This window comes from Macaca mulatta, chromosome 5 (assembly GCF_049350105.2).
Source record: "Macaca mulatta isolate MMU2019108-1 chromosome 5, T2T-MMU8v2.0, whole genome shotgun sequence".
Classification (NCBI taxonomy): domain Eukaryota; kingdom Metazoa; phylum Chordata; class Mammalia; order Primates; family Cercopithecidae; genus Macaca; species Macaca mulatta.
Window position 1 is genome coordinate 161,930,379 of NC_133410.1, and position 13,101 is coordinate 161,943,479.

The 13,101-nt window shown below is 41.5% G+C and overlaps 1 protein-coding gene across 3 annotated transcripts in view; it reads left to right on the top strand.

Annotated features, from left to right (window-relative positions):
• Window positions 1-2,811: 2,811 nt before the first annotated feature.
• The window catches only part of MND1 (meiotic nuclear divisions 1), a 73,177-nt gene continuing 62,887 nt past the window's right edge, over window positions 2,812-13,101 (top strand). Inside the window, exons 1-2 of one of the 3 annotated variants that reach the window (XM_078001601.1) lie at window positions 2,812-2,916; window positions 8,230-8,295. In XM_078001601.1, coding sequence (XP_077857727.1) covers window positions 2,914-2,916; window positions 8,230-8,295 — 69 coding nt within the window. In that variant the 5' untranslated portion in view covers window positions 2,812-2,913. 3 annotated transcript variants of the gene reach the window in all.

A 13,101-nucleotide genomic window follows, 5' to 3' on the forward strand; every position in this document is an offset into this window, starting at 1 on the left:
ATAACAAACCCCCAATTCTCAGCCAATCACAAGTAGCTGAGCTTCAGCCCGCAGGCTGCCGACAATAGCCAAATAATTCAAACAAGGAGCTGTAATCAGTCAAGCTATTTCTGTAACTCACTTCCCTTTTCTGTCTATAAAAACTTCCTGTTGGCTAGGCATGGCTCACACCTGTAATCCCAATACTTTGGGAGGCTAAGGCAGGAGGATTGCTTGAATCCAGGAGTTCTAGACCAGCCTAGGCAACATAGGGAGACACCATCTCTATAGAAAATTAAAAAAAAAAAAATTAGCCAGGCGTAGTTATGCACATCTGTAGTCCCAACTACTTGGGAGGGCAAGGCAGGAGAATCCCTTGAGCCCTGGAGTTCTAGATTGCAGTGAACCAATATTGTGCCACTGTGCTCCAGCCTGGGTGACAGAGTGAAACCCTGTCTCAAAAAAACAAAACAAACAACAACAAAACCTCCCTGGCCAAGTTGCAGAGTGGAACTCATTTAATTTGTCTAAAGTTTTTCTCTTAAAATTGTCTCCTCTCTTGGTTTTGCATTCTCCAACTTGTTTTCCTACATTGTGGACTTTTTCCTCAGTCTCTTCCAAGTGACTTGACTTTGTTTTCCTATTTCCTTTATAAGCTCCTTCTGCCAGGCATGGTGGCTCACACCTGTAATCCTAGCACTTTGGGAGGCCAAGGTGGGTGGGTTGCCTGAGGTCAGGAGATCGAGACCAGCCTGGCCAACATGGTAAAACCCCATCTCTACCAAAAATACAAAAAAAATCAGCCGAGCGTGGTAGCAGGCGCCTATAATCCCAGCTACTCAGGAGGCTGAGGCAGGAGAATCGCTTGAACCTGGGGGTCGGAGGTTGCAGTGAGCCAAGATTATACCACTTCACTCCAGGCTGGGCAAAAGAGCGAAACTCCAACTCTAAATAAATAAGCTGCTACTATAAGCCATACTTTTCAGAATGTCAAGGAAGCGGCATCGGAAGGTTATCTGAAAATTGAGATATTCGTACTGAAAAGGCAAAGGAACCAGAGGCAGTAGAATGTGTCTCCTTTCCTTGGTGGTAGTCATTCCCAGGTTTGGTTGATCAAGACTGCAGTGCACACCAGGAATCTCAGAGAACTGTCACAGCAGCTCTCAGTGACACTTAAGATACAGATGCAGCTTAAGTGACCAATGCTCTTTTATATCCATTTAGCACTCATTTTTCCCAAGATAAGACCTGTTTGGGTCAATTTGTTAATGTCCCAGGGCAGGCTTTTGCACTGTGTCGCTTCAGAGGCAGGGGCTAAGGAAAACCTGGGACTGTAACATCAGTACTGCACAAAGCCGTCTTCCGTATACAGCATAAGCACTATTCTATAAAATCGCCAGCAAGCCTCTGTTTCCTTGCAGTCAGCTACTTTTCTGCTGATTCTGCCCATTGCTCCCTTGCAACGTATTTTCATACTTTCTCTAATGATTCTGCCTTTCTTTACCTACAACTGTCTTGGTAAATTTTTTTACCCCAGTGCCACTGGCCTCAGATAGTCACCACTCACCTGCAACAAGCCTGAGAGCCAATTAAGACAAGGCTTTCCCCAAATAGCACAAATTTATATACCATTACTGTAGTTACTTAATGTACTCATTTATCATTTTAAAATTACCTTATGTATCATCAATTACATGGTATAGCTCTTATAGGAAAAACCAAATTAATGGAACTCTGCAATTCAATGTATCCCTTCCTCTGCCTCCAGCAGAAGCAACAGGGGCCATAAATTCTGATTTTAGATGCTACTCTTAACAGTATCTACACGACTTACTATAGTGTGTGTGTCCGTGTGTGTGTGTTATAGAGTCTCACTCTGTCGCCCAGGCTGGAGTGCAGTGGCGCGGTCTTGGCTCACTGCATTCTCTGTCTCCTGGTTGCAGTGAGCGATTCTCCTGCCTCAGTCTCCCGAGTAGCTGGGATTACAGGCGCCCGCCACCATGCCTGGCTAATTTTTGTATTTTTATTACAGATGGGATTTCACCATGTTGGCCAGGCTGGTCTCAAACTCCTGACCTCAAGTGATCCGCCCGCCTCTGCCTCCCAAAGTGCTGGGATTACAGGTGTGAGCCACTGTGCCGGGCCGTACTTCTTACACCTAAAACTGGTTCAAAACACCATATAATAATTTTGAAAATAATTGAATTCTCAGTGAAATGTTTTCAGCAGTTTCAGGGGCCTGAGTTTTTGCTCTGAATCTGCATTTATTCTCAAGCCATGAAATAGCGTATTTTTGACCATTTTGATTCGAAATTCATTCCGTTGTTTCCTTCTTTTTTAAAACCTAAGGGAAAAACAGACATACACGGGATTTGAAAAGCTGGAAAGCAGTGGGTAGCGGCTGCGGGAGAAGATGAGAGGTCAGATTAGAAGACAGATTAGAAGAAAGGAATCTAGTCAGCCCCAGACAAGACAAATCCGCAAGGATGGAGGAAGCGTTTACTTCCTCAGCAGCCTAAAACGCCTCTATTTTTTTAAATCCAAACTTAGGCCAGATTTCTGCGGCGCCAAGAAAACGCAGTAAAAGCAAAGGCAAGATGTCCTTTTTTTAAAAAAAAAAAAGTCACATTCACAGAATACCGAGGAGACGGAGGCAGCTCTGTAATCGGTCGGGTGAGACGCGGACAAGCTCCCCCAGCCCCGGCCCCAGGCCCGCGCCCCTTCCCCCGCCGGCTGTTCGGATGGACCGCTAGGGGTCGCTGCGGGCCGCGCGTCCGAGGACCGGCCTCCTTCCCCACCTTCTCGGTCTCGCTGCTCCGCCCCCGCGGTGTCGGCGGCGCCAAAATCGAACGCGCCCTGGTCTTCCCCGCCCCTCGCCCCTCGCCCCTCGCCCAACGCGCAGGCCCAGCCAGCGGAAGGCCCGGCGCCCGCGCCATGGTAAGGACTGAGGCTGTGGTCCCGCGTCTTCTTCCTCCCTAGTGTGTGGGCTTCGCCGCCCCTCGTTGGCGTGTGGATCCCGGCCTGACGTTGACCGCCATGCCGGGCCGCGGGAGCGGTCGCCCGGCTCTCGGCCTCCCAGTGGAGAGGCCAGGCCCGGCCCGGCCCCGCCGCGGCCATTCCGCACTCTGCGTCGTTCCCCGCCGCTCCGGTCCGGAGTTCCGCGGCCTCCCGGCTGGCTGCACCCAGCGTCTGTCCCCAGGGCCCATCGGGCGGGTTAAGTTAGAACGCGGGAAGCGTTCGCGAACGTGACTCGAGAACCTCACCAACCCCGATTTATCTAAAAGACCACGAACCCCTTGAGAACCTGGGTTCCCTACGCCTCCAGCCTCGGCCACGCGTGGTGTAGCCCCCCATTAAGAACGGGGAGAGAAAGCGCAAGTGGGCAGGAGGGACTGCGGGAAGCGAACGTCTTGATCCCAAAGCGCCCTCCTGGTTTGTCACCATTGAGTGGTTTTCTGTATTGTAATACGTAGAGCACATTCCAGAACTTCTCAGTTTCGAGTTACCTAACGGATCTTCACTTTGTGCCAATTAGTCGATTTCTGTGAAAATGCCCCGGTTTCTGCCAAAGGGCAGGAGTCGCTGCTCCTGTGCCGGGCTCTGCTGGTTGTGTAGGGCGCTGATGCTTTTTTAAGGACCCTCTGCACTGAATAAGGCTTCCTCGTCTGTCATTATCGGTTAAGTCCTGGTAAGATTCCAGATCGGCTTTATGAGCTTAAGGTCTTTCTGCCCATCAAATCATTTTCATAAACCTTCAAAGTTTCATGCCGTTTTTTCTGCTTCAGTTGGCGAAGAATCAACATCTAGTTAAATGGATCTAAGATTTTAATATCTTCATTTACTTAAGTGGCCGTTAAATGTTGCCGAGCTAAAGGGGGCGGGGTGGGACACCAGGATCTAGTTGTATGCTATTTATTTGAAGATACTTGTCCAGATGTAGTTATAAATGATAACGGCTTCTTTGTGGTTAAACTAACAACCCAGCCACCTGGGCGTACAGTGCTCTAAGAAGCCAAACAGGACTACAGTTAAATCTGTTAGCAGTGCTCTTCAGTGTTACCAATTTTCTCTGCAGGGTTGCTGACCTCGTATAACTGACTTGGAGAACTGTGCAGCTCAAACGCGCTTTGTCCTTTTACCTGATCTCTCTCTCTTTATACATGAATCACCTTCTAATACTAAATGTGTTAACTCTTCAGAAGCTTACCTCTGATAATAGAGAATCCTTTTAAAAAATTAAAACTTTTGATAAGATGCGGACTTCCTATTTTTTAATATGTGATCAGGAAATAAGTTTAGTGTTGGTCAAAGGTAAACTTTTGATTGATTATGAATTAGAAACTGTTTTCATTTGGTTAGGCAGCCTAAGTAAATAGAGTTCGGGCAATTTTTGAAATTGGAAGAGTGCAGTGCTGAACTCTGAGAGCAGCAGTGACATCTACTTAGTAATTCTTCATAATTTTATTGTAATTGATGAGTAGGGCTGGCTGTAGGAATTCCATAACTTCTAATTGAGAAGGTTCCTCAGATAACATGATTTTTAAAGTGGTTTAAAATACTTCCAGAAAGCTTCACAGTCCTTGAGTCAGATTTTGAGTCTCCTGACTTACTACTAATTTGAATGCATCGCTAACTTACACCATCAGGTTTTTCCTAGTCTTAATTAAATATTAAATACATCCTCATTGATTTTTTTTTGAGAAGTTTCTAAATATGAGTATTAATATGGCATCTTTTTACATTAGTTATTTTAATTCTGGGTATGATACTCCTACTGTGGTTAATAGAAATTATTTCTAGTCATAAAAAAGACTGATGAATAAATCAGGCTGAAAACAATGGAAATGGATGATAGAGCTCATCCACATTTCCTGAGTAACTTCCATAGCTGCTGAGCTGAGTGTTAAGAGCTTTCCTAAAACTTTCCTAAAACCAGGACACTAGATTCTCCTCATTGCCTGCCTCTTGTGGAGTGCGAGGAGCTGTTTAGAATATCAAAATGTTAGGATCTTGCCTAACACTTCGGGATCTGCTTTCTGCTAATGCAGCCACAGACTGAAGTTCTTAAGGGATTCCCAATGCCCTGCAGCGCCCTTGACATGGCCTTCAGATTCTGGGCTGACAAAAGTAGGGTTCTCAACCCTGCCACAATTAAAAAATATGTTGGAGAGGATTTTAAAAATATATTGGAGGATTTTTAAAATATGTTGCCCAGGTCCCATTCCAGAGATTTTGATTCCATTCATTCGACGTGAGCCTGGGCATCAGTATTTTTAAAAAACTCCTGAGCTGATTCTAATGTATGGCAGTTTAGGACCTGTTGGACTAGAAAAATATGTTGAAGGAGTCTTCTAACTGTTACGAATTTCATGCTTGATTTATCAGATACTGCAGAGGCAAGAATGAAGGCAGGCAGATAGAGCAGTCCTGGACCCTGGCTCTCAGCCCTAGGTTTAGTGAGCAGGTCTGTATGGGTTCCTGGAGTTTGCCTACCTGAGATTTCTCTGATTTATCTCTCCAAGCCAGGCAATACATGGTGTCACTGAATTCACTATGATTAATTCACCCGTTATATCTATGGGAGTATGGTAGGTGTTGGGGGGCTTAGGAGCCTGAGCAGTCTCAAATTTTAGAGTTGGGGGCTTTAGATACATGGTCCTAAAATTAAGGGCTTTATGTCTCCCCTTTCTAACTTGGCACTAAGCCCTGGAAAGGCAAAGGCAGTTCATGTTCTGAAGAAGTTTTTCAGTGTGCTGGGAGAGACAAGTAAACATCTTTTCAATGTAGTAAGTGATGTGACGAAGGTGTGTTCTGGGAATACATGCTTAGCCTGTGAACTCAGGGAAGTTCTGGAGGGATAGCGCCTAAATTAAGCCTTGGGAGATGTTTTGGAGTTTTGAGTAGGCGAGAGGTGAGGGTGTTCTAGGCGGAGGAACAACATTTTTTTTAAGGACGGAAATGAGAGCATTCTTTGAGTAGATAATTGCAAGTAGTTTTTGTGTTACAACTCAAGTAGCTTAGGTTTCCATTCTGTTAATGGCAAAATTTGAGGTGGGGTGTGGTGGAAGAGGCTGTAAAAGGTAGCCTGGGGTTAGGTGATAAAGGGCTTTGTTTGTATATCATACTGGGGTACTCAGATACGCCTGGATGTCTGGGAGCCACTGGAGGGTTTTGAGCAAGGGAGGGACATGGTCATATTTATGTTTTCCCAGCACAGAATGTGAACATAGAGGGTGAGTCAAAGTGTGGTTAGGGGACTGGAGATATATTGCAGGAGACGGATGATGAAGGCCTGAGTGAGGCAGTGGTAGTAGAGATAGAACAGACAGGACAGATAAGAGAAGTAATTAAATGCTGAAACTGGCAGAACTTGGTGATTGGTTGGATGTGAGATAAGAGAGGTAAAGGTACCTAGGATGACTGTCAGGCCTCTGGCTTGGGTCACGAGGTAGTATCTGAGACTCAAGGTCTAGAATAGCAAGTTTGTGGGGAGTAGGTATGAGAGAGGAAGAGTTGAGTTTAGACAGAGTTGAATTTTGTCCAGCAGGCGGGTAGATGCATGAGACTGAAGCTCAGGAGCACACCCAGGGGTGAATGTAAAGATATGAGATCTCAGCATGAGTGTTAATTAAAACCATGAAAGCAGATGAGATCAAAGATAAGATATTAGGAGATGGGGTCAGTAGCCAAACCCTGCAGCAAAACAGTGTTTGAGAGTGGACTGAGGAAGAAGAGAAAAATATAAACTTTAAGCTATTTATTTACCCATATTACTCATCAAGAAATACCTGATCATTTTTTTCCTGTGGGAATGAGTTAGTGCACCGGTTTGTTTTTTTTTTTTTTTTTTTTGGGGGGGGGGGCTTTTTTTTGTTTCGTTTTGTTTTGAGACAGTGTCTTGCTTTGTTGCCCAGGCTGGTCTCAAACTCCTGGCCTCAAGTGATCCTCCAGCCTAAGCCTGCCAAAGTGCTGGGATTACAGGTGTGAGCCACCGCGCAGCCAAGTTAGTGGGTTTCTAGGTTTTACAAGAATTAAGACTCACTCACTCTAGTGTGTAGCCAGAATGGCAATTCCAAATCATTGTCTTCACTTATGTAAACTCACATTTTCTGATGATGTTTTTGGTTGGATGGGGCAGTCTTTAACTGTGGTTTTATGTCTGCTGTTTAAGCAAACAATTTATATTCCTTTATAATCCCCTACAATGTTTGAGAAAGATGCAGATCACATAAGAAATATTAGTGCGGAATTTTTTATTAGAGAACTGGAGGTGATAGTGCTCACTCTTTTTTTTTTTCCTGTAAACCTTTGGGTTGGAGGAAATTTGGCTCCTTTCTCTTCTAACTTGGGATTTAGCTTTATATATTCTATATACAACATACTGTAAAATTTATTATTAACATATATTTCAGCTACATATTGTCTTAATTTCAAATTGGCTAAAGGGTATTACAGAAGAATAACCTGAGTAGGCTTCCATTTTCTACTTGGATAGGCCTTTCCTCCTTCCCTCTTGTCGTCCACATTGCTGCTATAATTAACTTACTAAAATGCAACTCTAATCTTGCCACTAGTCTGCTTTAGAAATTACTCAGCAGCTCCTCATTGTCTAGAATGAAGTCCACTCTCAGCTGGACAGTCAGCTTTCGTAATCTGACCCCACACCTTTCTCATCCCATCTGCCACTCCCCATACATACTTCATACAATAATTATCCCCCACAGCTTATCCTTCTGGAGAATTCCATGTACTTCCATAACATTGTGCCTGTGTGTGATCTCCCCAAGATGTGCTTCTCACCATTTCTCAATTTGCCAAAATCTTTTTAATCTCTGTCCTTCTTAGGTAACCCTTCTTCCTCTGCATAGTGGAATTCATTCTGTTCTGGGTATTTATGTAGCAATTGGCACATGTAGCTGTTCATTAGCTATAAGTAGTTACATCTATCTATTTTCTGGAGAGATTGTAAGCCTTTGGAAGGTCAATACAGTGGCTTATCATTGGTTCACTTTATAAATACTGAATTTCTACGAAATGCCAGGCTCTATCTCAATTTATAGTTACTACCTTGGCAGCACCTAGCACAGTGGTTGGCAGATAGTAATTAAAATGAGTCTTTAGGTCTGACTTTGAGAGTATCAGACCTGTTGGTATCAGATAAGACCATGCATAAAATTTCAAATAATGTTGCATATCTAGCTGTTTTCAAAATGTGTTTAAAAGCATTACTTTTTAATTTTTGTGCTTTAGTCAAAGAAAAAAGGACTGAGTGCAGAAGAAAAGAGAACTCGCATGATGGAAATATTTTTTGAAACAGTAAGTCATTTTCTTTAACACATAATTTTGTGTAATTTTCATCTTAAGTATATGTCATCCAATGTTAACTGCCCTTCTTTGTAAGACATCAATACTGATCAATTTCTTGAAGAATGGGTAAGATTCTGCAAATATTTGTGGCTCCTGTGAGTTATGGAGTTGAAAAAACATATCCCACTATTGGTAGAGTCTCTTTCACCCAAGCAGTCCTGTATACTGGCACCAGAATCTTCTGATGCATATATTTGATTGTCTCCCCTTTCTGCCTGAAAAATAATAATGACGAAAGCCCACATCTCCTGAGTGCTGCCTAGGTGCCAACCAGTCCTGGATCTCAAACAATAGAAGCCATAGTTCCAGGATTCAAACCAGGAAGAATCATTTGATTTCAGAGGGAGTACCAAATACTGTCTTTGGATTTTAAGTCTGTCTAATGTGTAACACATAGTTGATGGTACACAGGCCTCCTTAATTTATTCCAGATATTTGTACCTGCCACCAACAGGAAATATGTTTAAAGTTTCATCTCCTAAGTGACAGAGCCAGAGTTCAAACCCAGGTACCTGGCTCTAGAGCCTCCTGTCTCATGGCTTTACCCTGTTACTGGAAAGCTTTTCTTTGTCTTCAGGTTAAAGGCCACATAAATCTTTCACCTAAAACAACACTAACTTCAAGCCATATGATATGGCTTGGCAGGACCTGCATAGCCTCATTGGCTATTTTCATCATATACAAATGTGAAGATGGGAAAAAGTGGTAAAATTGAATATTAACGTGATAAAATCCCTTTTCACTTTAAGGCAGATTCTTAGTTAAAAAAAAAAAAAAAAAAAAAAAAAGCAAAATACACTGGGGATTTGCCCACTAAGTATAATCTTATTCTTAAAAGTCATTGGCAGTTCAGAACAGGATATCATATTATGATGATGATATGGTTAGGAAGATAAATTGGTGAAGTCTCTATATGAAAATTACGGCAATTATTCTGCTGAGTTGAAATATTTTTCCTGTGGTCTCAGCAAGAAAAGTAGGTTTAATTCCTGCAAGACAGTAGAAAGCTGAGGAGAGTGTTGGGGAAATTATTTTGTCATTTTACAATATTGTTAATTATCTCAAAAGTGACAGTTTCTAACTGAAAAATTTTAAACCTTGTCCTCAGTAACACCAAAACATGAAAAACTCTGAGGATCAGCAGTTTAAGGAAGTTAGTAATTAGTGAGGTTTTCCATAAAGCTGGGAATTAATTGTACTGATTGATTCATTTCATATATTCCTGTTTCTTTTTTTCATTATAGCCTAATCAGTTGCTGCTCATTTATTTAGTCTATCAGTTTTTTGATGGAATTGAAAAGTATAAGAGATTTGGTAAAAGTAATGGAGACCATTTAATTTGTTCTCTCATGAATGGGATATGGTATATCCAGGATCCAGACTGATGTCAAAAGTAGATAAATATTCGATTTGCTTCAAAATCTCAAAGCAAATCAACAATAATGGTGCAGAGTGAAAAGCATGGATTCTGGAATTCAGATTCAGGAATCTGGATTCTAATTTCGTTGTTGCAATTGGCAAGTAAAAATTCCAACAAAATCAAATATGGCTACTCAAGGATTTGTTACAGAATTTGACTTTCTTTAGATGTCAATAGCAGCCCCCTAATGTCAAGGGAAAATGCTTATAATTTAATGTTAAGTAGAAAATGTAAAATATAAAAAACAATGCATGATGACAAATATTAACAATGGTAAGATACAGGTGGATTTTGTTTTACACTCTTTGTTACCTACAGTGAACAAATACTACCTTTTTAATCAAATTAGAAAATCAACTAATGAAGCAGCACATACTATATTGCCTCTAATCATAAGTGGGCTGTCTGCAAGGTTTTGGAAATCTTTTAAAAACATAGTCATTGGTAATAATGACAACTCATAGAGAGTAAGAACCGTCAGGGACTATTTGAGGCACAAAATAGGCCACCAATAAATGTGTTGAGCTTTTTAAAAAATTACTTCAGCAAACAAATGAGTAGCTTTCCACTGGCACACAGATCTCTGGAATGGCCATGCGTATGCCCAGATAATTAAAATAAATATATAAATGGAGAAAAAGATGCATAGACATGATCATGTATGGATGGATATATACGTGCATGTATGTGTGTTTTGGAGCTGCTAATGTAATAAATTATTTGCCTGTTTCACTTAGGAAGAACATGAGAACAGTGTAGCTCAATAATTGAAAGTTTGCATCTGGAACCTGTTTAACTCAATAGCTTTGTGACCTTTAAGCAAGGTTCTTGACCTCTCTATGTCTGTTTCTTCTTCTCTCAAAGAAGATGATAATTTTACCCAGCTCACAGTGTTGGTATGGGGATTAAATAAGATAATATATTAAACAATGCCCAGGTCATAAGTGCTTTATGAAATGTTATCTAGGGCCAGATGCCACGGCTCACACCTGTAATTCCAATATTTTGGGAGACCAAGGCAGGAGGATCTGTTGAGCCCAAGAGTTTGAGGTTGGTAGTGAGCCGTGATCACACTCTGTCACTCAGGCACTCTAGCCCAGGTAACAGAATGAGACCTTGTCTTAAAAAAAAAAAAAAAGAAAAAAAAAAGGGTTCAACATATGCAAATCAATAAATGTAATCCAGCATATAAACAGAACCAAAGACAAAAACCACATGATTATCTCAATAGATGCAGAAAAGGCCTTTGACAAAATTCAACAGCCCTTCATGCTAAAAACTCTGAATAAATTCGGTATTGATGGAACGTATCTCAGAATAATAAGAGCTATTTGTGACAAACCCACAGCCAATATCATACTGAATGGGCAAAAACTGGAAGCATTCCCTTTGAAAACTGGCACAAGACAGGGATGCCCTCTCTCACCACTCCTATTCAACATAGTGTTGGAAGTTCTGGCGAGGGCAATCAGGCAAGAGAAAGAAATAAAGCATATTTAGTTAGGAAAAGAAGAAGTCAAATTGTCCCTGTTTGCAGATGACATGATTGTATATTTAGAAAACCCCATCGTCTCAGCCCAAAATCTCCTTAAGCTGATAAGCAACTTCAGCTAAGTCTCAGGATACAAAATCAATGTGCAAAAATCACAAGCATTCTTATACACCAGTAACAGACAAACAGAGAACCAAATCATGAATGAACTCCCATTCACAATAGCTTCAAAGAGAATAAAACACCTAGGAATCCAACTTACAAGGGATGTAAAGGACCTCTTCAAGGAGAACTACAAACCACTGCTCAATGAAATAAAAGAGGACACAAACAAATGAAAGAACATACCATGCTCATGGATAGGAAGACTCAATATTGTGAAAATGGCCATACTGCCCAAGGTAATTTATAGATTCAATGCCATCCCCACTAAGCTACCAATGACTTTCTTCACAGAATTGGAAAAAAACTGCTTTAAAGTTCATACGGAACCAAAAAAGAGCCCCATTGCCAAGACAATCCTAAGCCAAGAGAACAAAGCTGGAAGCATCATGCTACCTGACTTCAAACTATGCTACAAGGCTACAGTAACCAAAACAGCATGGTACTGGTACCAAAACAGAGACAGAGACCAATGGAAAAGAATAGAGCCCTCAGAAATAATACCACACATCTACAACTATCTGATCTTTGACAAACCTGACAAAAACAAGAAATGGGGAAAGGATTCCCTATTTAATAAATGGTGCTGGGAAAATTGGCTAGCCATAAGTAGAAAGCTGAAACTGGATCCTTTCCTTACTCCTTACATGAAAATTAATTCAAGATGGAATAGAGACTTAAATATTAGACCTAAAAGCATAAAAACCCTAGAAGAAAAGCTGGGTAATACCATTCAGGACATAGGCATGGGCAAGGACTTCATGTCTAAAACACCAAAAGCAACAGCAACAAAAGCCAAAATTGACAAATGGGATCTAATTAAACTAAAGAGCTTCTGCACAGCAAAAGAAACTACCATCAGAGTGAACAGGCAACCTACGGAATGGGAGAAAATTTTTGCAATCTACTCATCTGACAAAGGGCTAATACCCAGAACCTACAAAGAACTCAAACAAATTTACAAGAAAAAAACAACCCTATCAAAAAGTGGGCAAAGGATATGAACAGACATTTCTCAAAACAAGACATTCATACAGCCAAGACACATGAAAAAATGCTCATCAACACTCGCCATCAGAGAAATGCAAATCAAAACCACAATGAGATACCATCTCACACCAGTTATAATGGCAATCATTAAAAAGTCAGGAAACAACATGTGCTGGAGAGGATGTGGAGAAATAGGAACACTTTTACACTGTTGGTGGGACTGTAAATTAGTTCAACCATTGTGGAAAACAGTATGGCAATTCCTCAAGGATCTAGAACTAGAAATACCGTTTGACCCAGCCATCCCATTACTGGGTATATACCCAAAGGATTATAAATCATGCTGCTATAAAGACACGCACACGTATGTTTATTGCGGCACTATTCACAATAGCAAAGACTTAGAATCAACCCAAATGTCCATCAGTGACAGACTGGTTTAAGAAAATGTGGCACATATACACCATGGAATACTATGCAGCCATAAAAAAGGATGAGTTTGTATCCTTTGTAGGGACATGGATGCAGCTGGAAACCATCATTCTCAGCAAACTATCGTAAGAACAGAAAACCAAAGACCGCATGTTCTCGCTCATAGGTGGGAATTGAACAATGGGATCACTTGGACACAGGAAGGGGAACATCACACACTGGGGCCTATTGTGGGGAGGAGGTAGGGGGGAGGGATAGC